Consider the following 20,107-nt stretch of genomic DNA (forward strand, 5'->3'; position numbering starts at 1 on the left):
CAGGCCAGCTGTCATGCCCACGAACGTCAGGGCGACCGCGCCCGAGGCCTTCATGGTGCTTCACCTGAGGATGAGGGTGGTGGAAGAGCAAACCACTGCGCTGGTGCGAGACCTGGAGGCGCTCAGCATTGATGGGGCAGAGGTAGGGAGAAAGCAGGGTTAAGCTGTTTTTCTTCTTGGAGAGCTCACGATTTTTTGATTTTTTCTCATCTTGTTCCTCTTTGCACACATTTGCCACGCTTTGCTCTTTGCTCCGTGAGAGAGCAGGTACCAGCAGAGTTAGCGAGAATGGGCTACAGCATCCTGGGATCACAAGACACTTTTGAGCTCTATGAAATGTTGTTTCTAATCTAATCGCATCTGTAATGCATCTGTGCAAACCCTCGATATGCATACACAGAGTAGATGAGTCTTTTTTTCCTTTCAGCCTCGATCATTTCCACTCAAAGACCTCAGAAACACCTGCTAGTCACCCAGCCATTAGCCCTGTGCAGGCCAGGGTAGCATTCGTGGGAGAAAATACACTGTGGAAAACCTGTGAAACACTGGTGAATCAAATGTGTCAGTTAGTGAGTGTTGTACAGACACTGAAATTAAACATCTTCCGGCTGCAGCTAGAAAAGGAACTGAATCCCAAGCATGCAGGTAGTAAAAAAGGGTTTTTTTACCACTTTGTTCTTCATTGTCCCTCCATATGCTTTTTCTGTCAATGAAAATTTTTTGCCTTTTCCTTGTGGCAGCCCAGTTGGAGCAGCGCCTGAATGCAACCCTCAAGGAGCATTTGCAAGAAATGAAGATTGTACAGCAAGAAGCAACGAAGTTGCCCCAACACCTGAGTGATATGAAAGAGGCTGAAGAAAAGGCACAAGAAGTTCAGAGACTGAGTATTGCTCTGGAGATTATAACTGCATCCAAGGTACAAAAGATTACAATCTTACAGTTTCAAGTATTAAACAGACTTGTTTTTAAGTGCGTTCACCTCTGACATAGTTAAACAGAAAGTATACTCAGCTGGAAAAAGGAGTTTATGATATATTGTTGGCAATAAGAGCAAATAATTTTGATAATGAGAATCTATGCTTCCATCAATTAGCATAGCAAATCAAGAATAAAAATATCTGAGATTTGTAATTCTCTTGTCTTCATGACTTAAGTTCATCCTAACCTTCCTGTGTAGAGTTCTCAATAGCTTTTCTGTTTTTCCAGGAACTTGCATTTCTCTGGTATTTCGGTCTTACACTTCTATTACTATCTTCCCTAAAGAGACTGTCAATGGAGTATGTCACGCAGTCTCATTGTGTTAAAGAATGTGTTGCTTCTTAGTGCTTGCACTCTTATATTTAGTACTTCAGAACAGAGAACATCAGACTGGAGATAGAAATCAAGTTCTAGGTGTTAGCATGGCAGTTGCATTTTATAATACCTGTTGCTTTTGCAATACTTATGAACATGAAAGGATAAAAATATCTGTTCCTTTCATCTTCTTTAGATGGATGTCATGGTTGCAGCTGAGGAACTGAGGAACATAAAACAGAAAATTAACTGTAGACTTCAGGAGGTAAGTACAAGAGCAAGGAGCTTAGCAGGAGGCTGAATTTGCCAAGTATTATTTAAAGATTTGAAGACGGTGATCCTTAAAATAATATTCTGGGTGCAATTTTGGAATGTGCAAAACCCAAAGGAACCTGCCAGCCATGCTAATAACTAAATACCCAGACAGAACATCTTTCATGTATGATCTCGAAGTATTTATTCAGTCTACTTAATTAGACCTGGATCAGAAAGTGTTTATTTTTTTCTAGCTAACAGAGCAGCTGTCCCAGGAGAGCAGCCTGTGGGAGTCTTCAGAGGAATCCCAAGCAACTGTTATGTGCCATATATGGGACATGGAAACAACAGTAGAAGCAGAATGGAAGAAGGTTTGAGAAACTTTCACTCATCTTTTGTGTCTCTCTTCATTTTCTCATCTGGGAGGAAGAGCAAGAACTTGAACATCATTCCTAGAAACCAGTTAAAACACTTTATAACTGCAACGTTTTGTACAAATGTTGATCAGAAGAGATCATGCAGTCAAACTTCCTGCTCAAAGTAGGAGTACCACAAACACTGGATTAGGGCAGTGGTGGATTTGTCTAGCAGAGTTCAAGGACTATAATTCCATGGCTGTTTTAGGTATTTTTTTATAGTTCTGTAGTAATGTTCCAGTTAAGATTTTTTTTTTCCTAGCATCCGAATTGAACATTCCAAGCTTAATTTTGGGACCATTGTGCCTTTGTAAATCATTCAATGCAACTGAAAAGAGTTTGACTTCATAATCTTTTTAACTATCTCTCAGATTTGTGAGCCACAACTGGATTCTGCCTTAACCTCTTCTTCACCAGGCTAAACAAGCCTCTTTATAATTCAGGTACTGATAAATAGATAGAAATAGCTAGAAAATGCAATTTCTGAAAAATATTCTTTTGAGATATTAAACCTTCAGGGAGTAAGAATGTTTTCTCTGTTAATTGCCATGGTGACAAAGCTAGATTTTTGTTCTCAGCTGTATTTGTATTATCTAGCTATTTTGGAGTGTGGGGAGGGACCATAGTTCATGGTAGAAATGAACTGGCTTACACATAAACAAAACCAATCCCCCTTTCTGCATGTGTACACACACAAAAGCCACATGCAATCACTCTAACACTTCTGAATTCATAGCAACAGTTTAGTAAGAATAAAAGAAATGAATAGCAAAGTATCAAAACTTGAATAACTAAGGGTTTTGTTTTTCAGTTTTATGATGATCGTCAATGTCTCTTTGTTCCTGAAACATGCAAAGTTCTGTTGGAAATTACTAGATTTTTTTCCTACATGCTTCATCTTTGTCTTCTTCTACAGCAGACGGAAAAATGATGGATACGTTATTGAACTATATTAATTATACATCATGTGAGAAGCAAAGGCTTAGTTTGATTCATGTATCACTTTCTGATGGGTATAGCTGACCCTGTGGTATATTTATTAGATAGCGTTAAAACAAAGAAAGTTCCTCACAAAATGGCATGAGACAGACTTGTTAAGTGCTTTGAGTGTTGCATTCACCTTCATCTTTTTTAGCTTGATCTTTTCTGTAATCTTTAATTGTGCAAACTTGTTAGATTCTGCCTGTCATGTAAAGATGATTAGAAGCATACATACACAGCATTACATATAGAAATTGAATTACTTGCCATAAAAGTCTTCTGCATAAGATTGGGATAAGCAGAGAGGAGAAGCTGATTAGGATATATATTTTCCAGTTAGATCAACTTTTCAGTCTATGAAATTTGCTTAGGTTTGCCTGACTGAATTCTGCATCTTAAAGAATAATCTGTGATATCATTGCAGGTAAAGATATAACAACGGAACTGCCAAGAGTTGCGTAAAGATGTCCAGCTAGCCCGAGTGAAGCTGCAAGAGGAGGAGGAAAGAACTGCCCAACTAGAGCAACGGTGCACACAACTGAAGTCTGAGCTAGGTATGACAGTGGGTTCTAGTCATGCCTTTTTAGCCCTTCTCTCACTGCATCCACAGCGAGAGGAAACAAGGACTGAGGTCCTCCAGACCTGTGGCAAGTGTATTGGTCAACAGGAATGGAGGGCAGCTTAAGAGGTGATGAAATATTAAAGGCCTTTAGTTTGCATGTGATGCTTCTAAAGCCTCTTCTTACCTAAAGGAAACTGACAACAGTGGTAATCAGGGTAACAAATACACAACAATAATAGGAAAAGATTCACATCAGCATAAATTCTCTTCAGAGGAGACTTTGTCTAACAAGTAAACCGTTAAACCGTTCCTGAACTGATGTGCAAGTAGAATGCCAATTGCTATTGAGTCTTTTAGGAGCTGATTAAAAAAAAACATGCTCTATTAAACATCAGCATAAGGACAAGCATCTAGTTGATCTCATTTAGATTCCCAGTCTATTGATGTGAAAGTAGCTGCTTATAAGGGAGCTAAGTGGCATTTAATGCACTCCAGGGTAGGGGGAAGCTCCGTATTGTCAAAATTAAAGGTAAATGTTCCTAACCTAAAGTCTGTTCCTTATTCCCAATTCACGGTAACCATGCCTAAATCCTAGCATAATTATTATTCTTGTGATCCTTTCCTCAGGACCTATTTCAGATTTCTAGCTACTTCTTTTACAGAAGTGTTCCTAGTTCCCATATGTTTTGTTTGTTATTTGGCAAGTCACACATGCGATAATTAACCCGCAGGTCACAAAAGGCAGTCAGTGTTTCTGTGTAAGGCCTGGCAAGAGAAGAGAAACTTGTCATGTGGCAGAGTTGGCTGAATGGGGAAGAACGATGCCAGAAGAATTCTTTCCTGCAGAACAAATCCATATGCAAACGACAAATGAGACATACAAATTTTCTTTACTCCTTTATCAAATAATCCTGCTGATCAAAGCTTTTTCACTTCATTAATTGAAGGAACTTTTGAGTGATCCTTTCATGATGCCTTGGATGTCATAATATTTTGGCTAGATTTCCCTCCCTACCCTGCTCATGCTGAATTGTCTCTTGTTTTCCTTTTCTTCCAGTATGTTATACAGCACAGTAGAATAAGAGAGTAGCTATTACAGGCAGGTTGATTCAGTTTCCAACAAAAATGCTTCTGCTTTTAGATTTGTGTGGCTTAAGCAGAGATCTAACTATTGTTCTTTGTCAATGCACAAAAACTTGTACAGTTGCATATGGGCTGTGGGTTATAGTCAGGAAAAATCAGTTGCTTACACACTGGACAGCTGAATAAGAGACTTAGGGTTGTTTGATTTGCTCAAGCAATCACAGAAGCGGTATGTGTAGGAGATTGGCATGATGGCATGCTTAATTTTAAAATTAAATAAATTACAATTAATTTATGGAATTAATTTTAAAAAGTAATTTTGCTGAAATATTGAAATTATGAAGAAAACTGTTAAAGAAAACACATCTGTAGAAGTCTTACCTGTTTGTGGCATATTCTGTAACTTGGTTAAACTCAAATATTAAATCAAAATGTCACCTTTTAAAATTACCAAACAGATAACAAAGTGTGTCCTGACATTCTTTTTTATTTTTAGACTCCAGGAACGGTATCATTTCCCAGCTTGGTGAAGAAGCAAAAGTAAGTTGTAAACGAGTATTGGTGAGGAGAATAGCTAAATAAAGATCAGAACAGCCTATATGGGGCCTTTCAAACCTGCAGTACTTCAGAGGCAGAATTTTTATGTGGACAAATGCCAAATGTGACCAAGGCTACAGAGTGTCTTATTATATTATTTTACCAGTTTGGGGTTGCCCTACTTATTTTTGAAAGATTAACTTTCGTATTCTACTGGAATATCAAAACAGTGATGTGAATGCCTTCCTTGGAAATCTAGAGCTGACCACAAAACACAGTTGTGGTAGCACAAATATTGCATCCAAAGGAGACAAATAGATGGATTGGTGATTAATACTGCAGAAAAATCGGAACCTTGGTCAACTGGGTACTAAACGGGTGAAGAGGTAAGAAGTACGCTTACTGTCTGTGTAGGGACTGTGTGTGCTGTCTGAAGTCTTCTCTGAAGGAGTAAGTTTCAGTGAAGATGAAGTAAAAGTTCAGCTTAGACGTGGAGTCTCACAGTGCTGGCAAAGGATTCCTTCAATTGTAAATTGTACCACATCTGGCAGGGACATCTTTTAAATTCAGAAGTATTGAGTTTAATTGTAGTGAAGACTAGTAAGTTTGAGCTCAGAAGGATGTGAAGTCACCCTCAACTTTCAAAGCTAAGTTAGAGCAGGTAGCACTTTGGTTGTTATTTCAAGGTATATTTCAGAAAGAGGCTTGCACTATAGGAGCCATGTCTGGTGCTTGCAAGAGCACATAGCCATGTGACAATAACTTAAAGGAAATAGGCAAGTATGAAACAAAGACTTAATGACATTTACTTTTTTTCCTCAGTGGATGTTCTGCTTTATTGACCCCTAGAATGCACAGCTGTCCTTTAGCAAACAATGTAAAGAGAACCTGCAACTTCATTCTAAAATGACTGCCCTGTGAGAAACAGCACAGAAAGTAGAGGTAATAAGAATAGCTATTCTTGTTTCTAAAATGGAAATGAAGTATAACAAAACAAGTGATTACAGGGAGAAATGATTATGCATTTACTGGGAAGCCTCAGATGCAGGTCAGGAGATGAAATTTAGTGCCCTCAGGTAATGCAGGCTAATGAACAACTTCCAGTGAAGGAATTCAGTCACTAGCCTAGGTAACTGTTCCAGATTTCCTGGCCTTAAGGCTGGAAAGTTTTCTGCCCAATACTTATTTTGAGGCAGCTTTTTTTGAAAGTGTCTTCTTCAGGGGCCAGGACATGCAGAACTACTGCTGCTCCCTCCTCTGTCTACCCTTGAAGTAGTACAGTTATATTCCTTTGCACCTTTAGATTGTACATGAATATGTTTCTATTAATGAGTCAAATATGGAGTACCTTCTTGGCTAAAATTTCCTCTGCCTTTTGGGACAAAAGATTGGCCTCAGTACATTCTCAAAAAAATTGTTTATTCTACTTTCCCTCATTTTAGAACATGTCTTGGAAACATTTTTCTATTTTTTTCCCTCCTCCCCAACAGAGACTTGTTTATTGGGTAGTATTCACTGGTAATGGGATTTGGATATGTCTTTCACAGAAAGTTCCATTTTTCTTTGGTTATCTACAAGAATTCAACTATGAAATTAGTAAGGGTCTCTTTTCAATTTTTGCCTTCTTTGCCTTAGAAACATTACTTTTTTCTGGGCTTCAAAACTAGCAAGTGATTGTACTCGATTGGTAGTTTAAACTATGTTCTCTTTATTCCGATTACTGTAAAGTTTTAACACCTTGGAATAAGTCTGCCATAAATTGGGACTACCTGAAGAAATTTTTTTGGACACTTTCTACCTAAAATGGATTTTTCCACTTCTGCAAGAGATTTTTAATAAGTTTCTGACAGTCTACTATGCAGAAAAAAAACCCCAAACCCTGAAAACATGTTTGTCATCATCCTCCTCCTTCTATCTAACCAGGTCTTTAATGACCACTTAAGCCAGCAATGCTCAGACCTCAGCACCATACTCCAAAGTCTTGCCATGGAGAATGCTAAATTCATTTCAGATCATCAGACCATGCTTAAGGTATGTAGTCTACTACTACAGCAGTCTACTACTACTGTCTGCAGCTCAGACATTAGACAACAGACTAATTCCTAATACTGATAATCTGTGGGAATACAGTAAAATACTTGACATATGGCAGTGGAAGTTCTATAAAGGTGTTGATAAAAACGTGTCCTTCAGCAAAGATTTCTTTTCTGTACGGAAAAAAGAAGTCGCGTTATGGATAAAGAGTGTAAATATGGTAATAGTATTTATAGTAACATCCTGTAACAACCACTGAGAAAGAGGAAAGTAGGAGTTAATGGGCATTGTGAGTACTGTAAATGCAGAAGCTGAGTGGAAGTAATAAGGATCTGAGATTAAATACACATATAAAAGCTAGGTAGGGTGAACTCAGCTTTGACACCCTATTCAAGAAGCAGCACACCACAACATGCAGAACTATAGGGATGATGTAGGAGCTCAATGACAAATGAACAGCTTTGTAAGTTAATTACTCATCCCTCATCATTCTGATGTTAGTGTTATTGCCTGGGTAATTTTTCCTCTTTAGGAAGAACAAGAAAAGGCTTGTAAGCTACAAGAGCAAGACTGGCTTCTGAATGCTTCCAATGCCAACACTCTTGGAGAGCTGCAGAGCATGCAGCATGAGAGGGCTTAGCTTCAAAGAGAGCTGTGAGGAGTTTTCTCATCCACAGCCTCAGCCTCCCCTTCCTCCGTTGCGTTCCCACCACCTTGATTTCTGCTTTTCTAGCACTTGTTACTTATTAACACAGAAGGGCCAGTTTGGTATTTAATATGGAGGCCACCTTCTGTCCTTCTATTATGCTACAACTCCAGCTTGGCTATTTTGTCTTTCTTTAGGGAGGCCTTGCGTACAGAGCATGGCAAATATGGGCAGAAAGCAAGCCTTGCTGAGGAGGCAGCAACCACACAGAGAAAGCTTTTGGAAAGTACTGTTGCTAGACTTCAAGGTGAACTTGAGACAGCTTTGCAAGAGAAGGGATCTCTGCTGGCAGAAAAGGAAGATGTTCAACAGGAGGTACAGAAAACTTACTGTTTTAAAGCTATATTCCTGAAGGCTGCTTTCGAACCCACATCACTAGGGTTCTTACTTACATACCAGTTTTGCTTTCAGAATGATTTTTTTTTTTTTGCTATTTAGTGGCAAGTGTGACACACTCTCCCCTTTCCTACTATGCTTCTATTTGACTTGTAATGTCTCCTTTCTGAAGCATGAAATGGGAGAGAAGATGGGACAGCTCTGCAGATATTATTTCTGAACTGTGGAGTTGACTTGGAACCTTCAGATCAACTGGTCTGAAGATGTGTAGTATTTCTCTGAATCTGGATGTTTGCAGATGACAATGATTTCACATTACTTTTGACAGGTAAGCACAACAGCAAATGAAACAATACAGGAAAGGAACAAACTGGAAGTAGAAAAAGCAGAGAATGAGGTATCTTGCAGTATATATGGCTGTTCTTTAAATGTAGTGTTGTCTTTCTCTAAGTTTTCCTTTCATTTTCCTTACTCTCTCAAATAAATTATTTCTAAATAATGTGATGTTTACCATAGCCATATTGTTCACTTTTGCTGTTTGATATTTTTCTTGTCTATATGGATGTGTCCTTTGGAGCAGCAAGCCTACTGCTGCCTACACAAGGCCCTTTTTGTAGTAATAAGTTTGTTATGCTACTAGGGCAAATGATAAATAATTTTCAGCTTCTCCTAGATGTTTTACCTGTGTAGCTTCCTTGCATACGTATAGCCTGGAAAAGGACAGATAGCGTTTGTGGTATAATTGAGAAATTCCTTAGTGTTGTGACTTAAGTCAGCATGATTCTTCCACTGTTGCGGAAGAGCTCTCTGAAACAGAAGAGACTATACCTAATCCATTTGTAGTGCTAAGGGTTTGTGACATTCGTATATTGAGACTGTGGAAATCCCAAAGTGGTATGATTTTCTTGTTTATAGCTGGAAATTATTTCAATGAAATTCACTTTGTAAACACTAGAGGAAGAGAATAAGAGGCTATTGGATTGTTTGGCTACACTGGTACGTGAGCAGGTAGGCCACTAATAAAGTAGATAACTAATGACCTGACTGATAAGTAACTGTAGCAGCAATCAAGGTGCTCTTTGAAGTAATCTGTATTTTATGGAGAGTGGCTGATCAATTTAAGGAATCAAAAAGGGGAGAAAATGGAAAACAAAAGGATAAGATACCTCAAATGTTACTCCATCTTTATAGATGTCTGTGTGGGATGATCTAAGAGGACTATATGGAACTTCAGGTGTTGGACATTTAGGTATGTCATTGAAATCCCATGACTCCATTCTATTTTCTAGTACAGGTATACAGCTTGTATTAACCACAGTTTTATGCCCTTTTCGGACAAATTTGCACTTGGGACCTCATTCCTTTTTTTAACTTGTTTCCATTCCATTATTTTTCACTACTAGTGTCAGTCACCTGGATCAGCATACTCAGCTGGTTCCAGAAAAGCCGAGTAAAAGCTTAGTAATACTGTGCTGCCAGTGCTTTTACCATTGAGGTTTTTTACAGTGTTGGATGTAATGACCAGTTGTATACATTGGAGAGCCTAAGAAACACTTAGCTGCAGATAAGGTCCTAACATCACGATGCTAAAGAAGAATTAACTGAAACACATTTTGAATATTTGTTATTTGATAATTAAAGTAACAGTTCTACGGTAGTTAGTCTGTAACATATGTGTATCTTTTTTCTGTCCAACTCCCTTGGCAGTCATCTATTAAGGAATGTGAATCAATAGAGCATTCAGAACCTTTAAAAGTTGCTCAATTTTTAATTTTTTTGTATTCTTTATGGTCCTTCTAAGTCATTTTAATTCTGTCCATGCCTTCTCATTCTTCTCATTATTTTTGCTTCTCTGTTCCCTGTTGTCAAAGGTTCCTTTCATCTTTCAATTTCTGTTGCCTGTACTTCTAGGACAGTCGCCTTCTTGTGGCCATCTGAAAGGTACCAATTTGAGCAGTTCTTCCTAGACATTAAGCTATCGGAGGAATTTATGCCATTTGGATTTTTTTTTTTAATCTGTTCTAGTGTTTCACCTAACTGAAAATTTATACCTGAAGCATCAGAGGAAAGTTAAAATACTCAGGGAGAAACACAAAATTGTGACATCTGTTCTTTTTTCCTCAGCATGCCCAGCAGCAGATGCAACAGGTGCTGGCAGAGCTGACTGACAGCAAGAATAAACTGACCTGTGATAAAGGAAAACTGCAGGTACTTCTCAGCATCCTATTTGTTAGCTCAAAAGGGAAACTTTTTTTTTATGTTCATCTAAGATAAGGTTGTTTAACCTTAGCTCTTCAATACTTAATTTGGAGGGAAATGCTTATTTATCTTCTCTACTTAATTTATTTGTGTGGTGTCACTCACATATATGAAGAGAGTTCTGTGTCAAAATCATCTTCAATCCTGCTCATACTGCCTTTGGGTGACAAGATGCTGTTGATGTAGCATTCCTAGGGTTTACGATAATTAACTTCCTTATGTGTGAAAATAGTAGGATGGCTAAGAACCACCAGGGGGCATTAAAACAAAATATATGGGTAGAAAATTGGTTGAAAGATTAGAAACATGGAAGACTTTATAAAAAATACAAATTAGTAAGGAGGGAGGCAAAACATGGTGGTAAGCAAAAATAAACAGCATATGCAAGCTTTCTTAAGCAGAAGTTAGCTAGACAGTAAATGAGGTGCTAAAAGTAAAGCTTTTACTTCAGCATGACCTATGTCATAGAATTTGGGGCAGTAGTGCAAAGATTCCTGAGTTTCTTCTAAAAACAGCACAGAAAGTGTAGTGATTATTAGAGAGCAAGAAAGCTACATTTATGCAATAGTCCTTCGTCTGATGGTAGTGACAGAAGGAAGTGACCAAGACATCATACTTAGATTAAAACAAGGTGAATTCTAATCTGGAATTATTTCTATGGAACTATAAATTAGAGGCAATTCACATGCTGCTGCTTCTACTGTGAGACTCAGGGAAAAGAAACTATTGGCTCTGGGCAGAGAGACATAGTCACATCACTCTGCTTCTGTGTTCCAGATAAGATAATGCTTTTCTGTTTCTGCACTAAAAGAAAGCTGAGCTATTTTGCCACATCTCTTAGGACTGAAGTGCAGAAGCCAGAGGAAGAGCTGTAGAAGCACGTTTAGATAATAGTGAGCTTTGCAAGTGCATTGCATAGAGATCAAACACAATCAGGTGAAACAGAACGTTGGGAACTACTTAACCCTCAGAATTAGGGTCAGTATAACTGATGCTTACATAGCCATTAGAAATCTGATTCAACACACTTTTTCCTGAAGAACAGAGTATACCTTTAGCATTAACTGTAACATTCTCGTCTGCAACTGGAAACAGAACCTGATTTCATCAAAATAAACAGGAGAGCTATGGAAGCTCAGCTGAACGGAGCTGGGTTTTTTACAAGTTAGTTGCAGGTATTCAGGCTAGAAAACACAAAGTTTAGAGGATTATAAAGATTGTCCTCCGGAGCTATTATTATTTCCCAGTAAGAGAACAAAGAGTTGTAGATAATATTTGTCAAGCTTTATTTCTGGGGGCAGAGAGTTATTCTTCTTCAGTCTGTTTGCTCAGTCTTAATAGACAGAAGTCCAGAGAAGAGGTGTGTTATCCTGGGCAGGGAAACCAAGCTTGTAGGTGTAAGACTGTGAAGTGGCCTCTGCTCTGTCATGAGTTCGCTGTTCTAAGCTGTAAGTTCAAGGAACTGCATTGAGACTTTTCACAAGCAAGAATGAACTGGTAACAGTAAATGCTTTTTACAGACTCCCATTGCTTCTCAGGTACCAAACTAATCTTGTAATCATTTTGAGTTGGAAAACCAAAGAGGCAAAAGTGACAAACTGTCAGTCATATCCATAATCTCCATTGATCTAGAAATTAGACGGAAGATGTAACCACATTTAGGTCACCTCCCTGGAAAAGAGGAGGCCCTATTTTTGCCTTCTATTTCCAGAAAGCAAAATGAATCAAAGTTTCTCTTGTACTTTATTCTCCATCATGCAGGATGGTCCATCAGATAGTCAAAGGCATTTGGATATTATGTTGGCAATTGGAATCCATGACCCAAATGCTTTCAGATTTTGGGAAAGTTAAAACACTCAGTTCCATTGGTTTGTGGATCTAGCAAACTAGCTGTAGAAAGGTCTAACAGTGGGAGCAGACCAGAAGGGTGCTCAGAACCAGGGGACTGTGCTGTCTGCAGTGTGTCAAGGGCTGACATCACGTTCCAGTCAGTGTTGTGTCTCGCTGTTGCCAAGATACAGAGGGAACTCACATGACTTTGGATAAGTGCTGTGGAAAGCACCACAGAAGAGAGCTTAAAGATCTTCCTGAAGAAACGCAGACTTAGGAACAAGATGAAGCATCGACTTCTGCTCCAGTGAACAGATGTTTTGGAGAGTATTTTTTCAGTTTCTGGTTTTGGTACTCACATCTTCATTGCCTCCAAGGGCTGACTGATTTTGTGGTAGGAATGGTACTAAAAAGAAAAGAACTGCCAGCAAAGTCTTGGCAACAGTAGCCTCCTGATTGTAATGCTAGGTCAGCTGTAGGCTCAAGAGAAGAAACTATCAAATCCGATTTCCGTGCTTATGCTCACTGCTCTGCTTTACACCAAGCTCATCTTGAAGAAGAGGAACATTCAGAAAACTCTGTGTCTGAATGTGGAGATTGTCCTAGGGTCAGCCAGAAGATTCTCATAAATGCTGTAAATAACATGGGCGAAAAACTGGACAATATACTAGCCATTCTCACTCCAAGATCATTGAAAACTGAATGCTCTACTGGGATTAATGAAGGAGACTTTAATGTGGTGAGTGATAACCATGAAATGCAAGTTAGAATGATGGTTAATTCCAACTGACTGATCGATGACAATGGCTGAAAATTAACAAGGACCAAAACATTTGAGTGTGTTTTGTTTGAAAGAGATGCAGATGAAAACTTACACTAATCAACATTAGAATCAACAACTGGTTTTGACTAAAAATCCAGCATCAGGCATCTGTGGCACTTCCTGAAGCCCAGGTGCCAAGAGTTCAGAAGCAGTGGAACTATCAGTTAAAACACCCACAAAAAAACACCCAAGAACCCCACCACACACTGAACTTGAGCTTAAAGCTCAAGGGGTAGAACAAAGGCTCTGTAATTAGAGGAAGCTATTTCCATGTTCAGAACCGTTGCATACTCTTGGCACGGCTGCAAGCATGCAGGTTACTTAGAAAAGAATCCTTTCATAAAATTCATAGAGGACCGATTTTCCTGCTCCATTTCCTAATGATTTCTTGTACTGCAGATGGCAAACCTGCAGCACCAGCGGGACACAGCAAAGGGTGCTAACAGTAAGGCGACAGCCATGCTGGAGCATGTGTTAGCTTCTCATGAGAAGGTGCAAGCAGCTCTGGATGTGGCATGAACGGAGCTGGGACACAAGGATGCTGAAATCAGCAACCTCAGAAAAGACAAGTAGGTGAAACTCACACAGTTTCTGCGGTCTATCAGCAGTATGGTGAGGACAGAAACAGTTGAAGACTGGTATCTTCCCCATGGTTCTGGCAAATAAGCTACAGGACAAGTGTGTTGGAAAAGTTTCCCATGTCCTTTCCTGCAACACTGAAACGTACTTGGTACTGGTGAACCAAGTACACCAAGCGCTTGTAGCTAACTGCAAGCTTGGCAGACCTTGTGTGTCTGGTGGAAAGCACGTGAAAAACCAATTTCACTTCAGTGACAGGCAAAACTTGCTATGGCTAAGGCAGAGAATCAAACTGTGAGATGGTCACCACTTCAGAAGAGGGGTGCATGCGTAGACTTAATGCATGGGTTTTTTTAATCTGATTTCCATTTTCAGGAGCCAGAATGAACAGAAAATACAGAGGTTAGAAACAGCATTGGAACATTGCCAAGCCAAACTGGTTGCCATGGGAAAGCACCAGAGCAGCCAGGTGGAGACTGTGTTTTCCAGTAGTAACAGCCACCACTGCATTTTTGGTGTTGCGTGAAGTACCTTCTCTTTTCCTGAATACACTATGGTGTGACACATTTATGTGACTCAAGCCAAAAGCATTCTATCAATTTTCGGTTGTGGAGCAGGAAAATAGTTCTCCATGCGTTGAAGGAGGCAAGCATTTCCTCTCTAAAGAAAAATTCTGTGGCACAGGTGAAGGTTTTACAGTCTGCAGCTGGATACATAATATGAACAGAGATTTTGGAAGTTTATATAGCCTTTAATTTTTTCTTATTAGAACGGAGGGGAAAAGAGTCCAAGGAATGGCTTTCATCTCTCCTTACAATACTTAGTGTCAAAAGGATTACCTCACAACCCAAACATGCTCACTATTGGCAAAGAACATTTTCTAAGCCCCCCCCCGAAAGTCATGGCTATATGACAGGTTGTTCTGATCCTTCTCACTAAGCCAGTCAGTGAACTGACATTGTAAGGATTCCCATCTAGGTGCCTGTGCTTAGGACATTTGTGATCAGACAGTTGGTGAACACACAGTTACTTCCTGCAAGTTGATAATGACTGGGAAGGAAAAAAATATTCCTTTCTGAGCTTTTTCATTTGTATAAATCTTGTTCATAAGAATAAATCTGATTTGTTCTTACTGCACAGGTGGAACCACTTTGTAGGGCACTATAAATTGCTACAACAGACAACCAGAAACTTGATTATCATTTGGAAGAAGTTCTGCAGCTCAATAATGCCCTGCAGAGCAAGCTGATCCAAGTTCAGTATGAACTGAAAAGGAAAGAAACTGAGCATCAGCGGCTGATGGTCGGCAGGTAAGACCAGATCCATGATACAACACTTGAGCAGAAACATTACTTTGCGCTAACATCAGAGCTTTATGGCTTTACTAATCTATCAATGTCAGCATTGACTGTATGCTGAGCCAGCAGCATGATAAAGACAGATTCATGCAGAGCTATAGAAATGGCCTCGTTCACTCCTTTCCATAACGACTCTTTGACCCACTCTGCCGTACTGAGGAATGGCATACCTAGGGTCGTTATGGCCCTTCTGCAAACAGCTTTTCCATGAGGACAGCACATACTGCTTCCTCTTCCAAGCGGCCGGCAATAGCTATAGCAAGGAGAGCACAGGACAGCTGGTTAAATTCCCCACTCAGAAGTGTACGCTAGGAAGTAAAACCTCAAACATAAGTGTAGGTGCAGTCTGAATCTCTTCATTACCCTTTGTCTAAACAGGCTTAGCCATTTCATTTTCTGAAGGAAAGTAAGTTGTCCTAAAGTGTTTTTTCCAAAAAGTCTACTTACCTTGTATAGCTATTTTGAACCTCCTTTTAAATAAATGGAATATGAAATATTCAAAAAAACATTCCAGTCCTTAAAAGTAATGGTGCAGAGAGTATATCCAAGACAAAAGTAAGTACAATGGAATTGTCTTTGCTATTCCTGTGTTTAAAAAATAAAGCATATTCAATATAAACGTGAATAACTGAATTTGTTTCTTCTCTTCAAAGGGAAGAGTTAATGGAAAAAGCCAAGACTGAGGAAAAGATGTATGCTGAACTATTAGAGTCTTTGAAGAAGCAGTTTCAAACTGAACAAGAGGCTTCCAGGAAAGCTGCCTGTCAAGAATCTGCTGAGGTGAAATGGGAGAGAATGAAAAGATTTCACTGAGTGATTTCCAGAGAAAGAGGGCTGCTTTACAATTTCCCAACAGAGCAAGAGCAGCTCATGACAAATATTTGTCTCCTTTTCCATTCATCATGGAGTTGTCCATCACTTGTATACAACAAACAGAATTTTGTCATGTGGTGGACAGACATTTTTGTGGCCACACACAGTGATAGCTGTGCTTTCTTTAACTTTTTCAAGTACCACTCTGTATCCCCCAGCACTATGTACCTCATTGTACATAAGATCTAGACATTGATGTCAGTCATTCCAGTGACTTCAAAAGGATAATCTGGGATTGTATAGCAATCTCCAGGGAGAAAATACTGGCTTGAAAGTCTGCTTTGTTTCTTGAGGGCTGGATCATAAAGCTCAGCGTAACCTTAGTATTACTGAGATCCCAGCATTGACTTTTTTCCTCTTTGTTAGAAGGGGATTAAAGGAAACTCAGACCACCAGGTGCTGTAGCATGCTTCAGATACAGCAAATCAATTAGGTGTTCTGCTTATTAATTGTTGTATAGAATGAACCAATTCTTACAGTTAGTGTGAAATCACTTTTTCCTCTTTCTCCTAGTTAAAGAAGTGCCTTGAAAAATCCTCCTCCGAATTGGTTGAAGTTTCCCTTGCTACCAGGGAGCTGCGGCAGAAAGTCATGGAGCTGGAACAGTCTTTGTACGGTTACAAGCTAAAGAGCCAAAGAGCTCAAGTCAGACAATGCTTGGCCTGTGAAGCTAACACAGAAACGGTAAAGGTATGCAGACGTTTTTCAATAAAGATAGATGTCCTAGTTGAGAACTCCTTTTTTTCTCCTACTGCGTAGGACTGCTCTTAATCCTTTGCAGTGGAGCTAGACTTGAAAATAAAACTGACTCTGGACTCAAATTCTGAACGGAAGATGAATGGATTGATAGCAGCTACAGTAATTGTGTGGCTTCTCCTGTGATCCCCCCTCCCCTTAAATATGATGGCATAGAATCCCACCCCCCGATTAGATTGTATAGCAGCATTTGTCCTCTTTATCATTTTGTGGCTACAGTCTGTTTAATTATTGATTGGGCCAAGTGTTGCTTGTGTAGTGATTAGTCCCTTGCCATCCTTTAAAGCTTAGTTGGACTTAGGGTTCAACTGGTACCTGATCCTAAATGAGAACCTAGACTCCTTTGCAACTCTGCCACCTGCTTGTTCCCCTTCCCCTGGTGGGGCATAGGTTCTGTTAACGTCAGTCTCATAGGGTAAGAAATAAGGACACAATGTGCAGACGCCTGCAGAAATAGTTCCCAAGTAACAGCCAGTGAGCCTGAAAAATTCCTGAAGTTTTGTTTCTCTCAAAAATTTCCAGGAGACTGAATCTAAACTGAGGAAAATGGAAGCAATAAGAGAGGAGTATCAGAAGAAGAATTATGAACAAGTGAGCTTGCTTGACCAGTTTTCTGAAGAGACTGATCTGCTAAAATGTTGTTGGAATTTCATTCTTGTGTTGTCTTCAGTCACAGGCCATGCAGAAAGTTGTGTCAGAGTTGAAGAGTGTGCAGAACAAGATGCAAATGTTGTTGAAAAACCACCATGAAGTGCAAATGCAGAACAGGCAGCTGGACATCCAGCTGGAAGCAGAGCGAAAGCAAATGCAGCAGATGGAAAATGAATGTCAGGTAAAGTGCTAACAGCATGAAAAAGTGGCGAGACACCCATGGATGCATTTTGATGCAAAATCTATGCGGTTGTAGAAGAGATTGTAAAAAGCCTTCATGAGCTCAGTCAAAAGATATTCCTATAAATCTTACTCTGTCTGCTCCAGAAAGTCCGAGGAACAACGTAACATACATTCACAGGGAGACAGGATTTTTTTAATGATAGTACTCTAAGCTGTTTACAGTAAAGATTGGAGAGTCCTGTTAGACTGCAATTTTTTGTTTGTGAAAACATGAAAAAATTCTATAGAAATCAGTGTTACTTCTTTTTCTACCTAGAAACTGGAAAAAACGTCACATATCTGAAGAAATATAAAGAGGAGGCAGAAAAGAAACTGAGGGAAGCCAGCATGGAGTCAGAACAGGTGAGACTAGTTAGCATTAGGATAATAATTCACTGAAAGTAACAAGATAGTATTTCAGCACATGCAGCAAGTAACCCTTTCAATCTCAGGTGTAGGCCTCTGGTGAAGAGCAAGGTGCATCCTTGGCCTTTTCAACTAAGTGGCCTTTATGATACTTTAAAAAAAAAAAACATTAAACTTTTTATCCTTTCTGGGAATCACTTCAATTGAGTAGGGTTTGTAAGAAGAGCTTTTGTCGCCCACAGCCTTTTGTTCTTATCAGGTTCGGGATATCTGTGTTAACCAACCAGCCCAAAGTGTTGTGGCCAAGTAAATTGCCCCCCTGAGCTGCTCTTGTGTTACTGTGTATGTGACATCATGCAAAACCACATTTCCTCCCCCACCCCAACAGGTCATTTGTCCTTGCATCACCTCATCCTCGCACTGCTGTACCACCGTATCCAAATTATTGTAGCTTCCATGGATTATTGTAGTAGTTTGGGGTGACAATCTAGGGGTTTAGATGTTTTATAGGGTATTAACCAGCACAAAGTAAACTTAAAAAAGTAATAGAGGTGCCCCAGCCTGAGGTCTTACATGCTGCTTATCAGTCCAAGTATTGTTCTGGGATTAGAAAGAGACCTTCATAGCAAGAGAATATTTCTACAGCATTCTTCAGGCAAAGTTAGTCTTCCCTCACCTTACTCAGGAGGTTGTTGCACTCAGCAGCCATTTTTTGCCCCCCTTCTTCCCAGCGCCTCTGTATTTTAGGCTGTGTTGGAGACCCATGTTAACTTCATTACCCCCCTAAGAAAGGGGCAGCTTTGTAACGAGCACCTCTCTGATGGATCCTTTTCACAGCAATGGCAGGAAGGCATCATGAGAGCTCCCGCCCCTACGTACAGGAGAAAGACTGGAGTTGTGTGCTCTTCTGCCTCTTGCACAGAGATCAAAAACTGGAACATAGCGTGCATTAGCTGTTCTCTCTCCCGTTCTAATGACACTGTCTTGCCTAGATCACAGCTAGCCTAGAAGCAGCTGACCGTTGGTTCAAATCTAAGTTTGGCTGCCTGCCGCTGGAATATGTGGAAAACTGCCAGCCAAAGAACCCTGAAGAGAGCAGCTCCAAAAAGGAGGTAAAGCAAGCACATTAATTTCTGAGGGGGAAGCAAAGAAAATAGGTGGGGGGCAGTGTTTGGCAGCTCCTTATCAGTCAGGATTTCAGTTTCCTAAACTTTCTTTTGTAGTTCCTTACACAGAGGTGGAAAACAGACCCCTCTTCTAGTTTAGTTTGTTTTCTCCTCTTTTGCCAAAGGACATATTTAAGCAGCAAAGAATATTACAGGTACAAGATAGCTTCAAGGCACTGTTTCTGTACTTAGAAAAGTTCTACTGCACATACCTCCTGTTTTGTTGATGCTCATTAACCAAATGTTTGTCTGAAAGCTAACAGCTAGCATGTTTTCTTCTCTGCACTCACCTCTGTTTTGGTGGTTCTCCTTCACCTCCTCTGTACCTTTTACAGATACCCTTTCCAAAGCCATGCTTACCTTGTTTGTGTAGATTCATGAGCCTTCTCCAAAACTGATAGTTCTTCTATAGCTGTGTACTTAGCTTTTCAGAGATGTATGTAAACTGCTAAAACTTTAATCTCTTCTTTAGTAATGACAAAGATTCCCCAGTCATCAGCTTCCTAAAACATTGCATCTTTTCCCAGGAGAAGCAGCAAGAAGAGCTTCTCACTCATGCCTCCCCAGACAGCAGGGCAAGGACCCAATGCCTCCAGCTCACAGGAAATGAGCTCACTCGGTGGGGTGATTCCCAGCCCGGGGAGAGCACCACCTGCTATCAGGAGACTTCCTGACAGAACCCAGGTGCTGGAAGAACAGGGAACTTTACTTGATCGGACGTAGTTAGATAGATAGGTTTGTATCACTGAGAAGGCGTTGCAAAGAAAAGGTGCTCTCAGGGCATCCATATATAGGGGACCTAGGAATGCTTGTTTGAATGTTAAATGGTAATGAACGTTAAGTCATAAACTCTGCTTTGAATTGACTCATACCTCTCACCTTGTCTTTTTGACTCAGGGGCTTTGCATTGTGAGGCTGATCTTAACAAAACTACTATTTCTAGCAAAACAATCTCTATTATTACTGTAAACAATAGGCTGTTGATACACTCCATCTTGGCTTTCATCACTTTTCTTTTACC

At 39.8% G+C, this 20,107-nt stretch overlaps 1 protein-coding gene across 1 annotated transcript; it reads left to right on the plus strand.

Annotated features, from left to right (window-relative positions):
- Positions 1-4: 4 nt before the first annotated feature.
- On the plus strand, positions 5-19,760 carry CCDC150 (coiled-coil domain containing 150; the record flags this gene model as incomplete). The annotated part of the gene is given in 25 exon segments (XM_009700017.1): positions 5-142; positions 450-645; positions 741-916; positions 1,490-1,558; positions 1,803-1,919; positions 3,400-3,499; positions 5,087-5,130; positions 5,977-6,069; positions 7,051-7,158; positions 7,694-7,815; positions 8,005-8,182; positions 10,343-10,411; positions 12,224-12,308; positions 12,838-13,031; positions 13,515-13,684; positions 14,070-14,182; positions 14,875-15,004; positions 15,706-15,832; positions 16,439-16,615; positions 17,204-17,272; positions 17,352-17,513; positions 17,660-17,676; positions 17,803-17,917; positions 18,913-19,032; positions 19,614-19,760. Coding segments are annotated over 25 exon segments (3,036 nt in total), but the record flags the coding sequence as incomplete, so codon positions are not given.
- Between the last annotated feature and the right edge of the window lie 347 nt (positions 19,761-20,107).

This window comes from Cariama cristata, unplaced genomic scaffold (assembly GCF_000690535.1).
Source record: "Cariama cristata isolate BGI_N322 unplaced genomic scaffold, ASM69053v1 scaffold18185, whole genome shotgun sequence".
Classification (NCBI taxonomy): domain Eukaryota; kingdom Metazoa; phylum Chordata; class Aves; order Cariamiformes; family Cariamidae; genus Cariama; species Cariama cristata.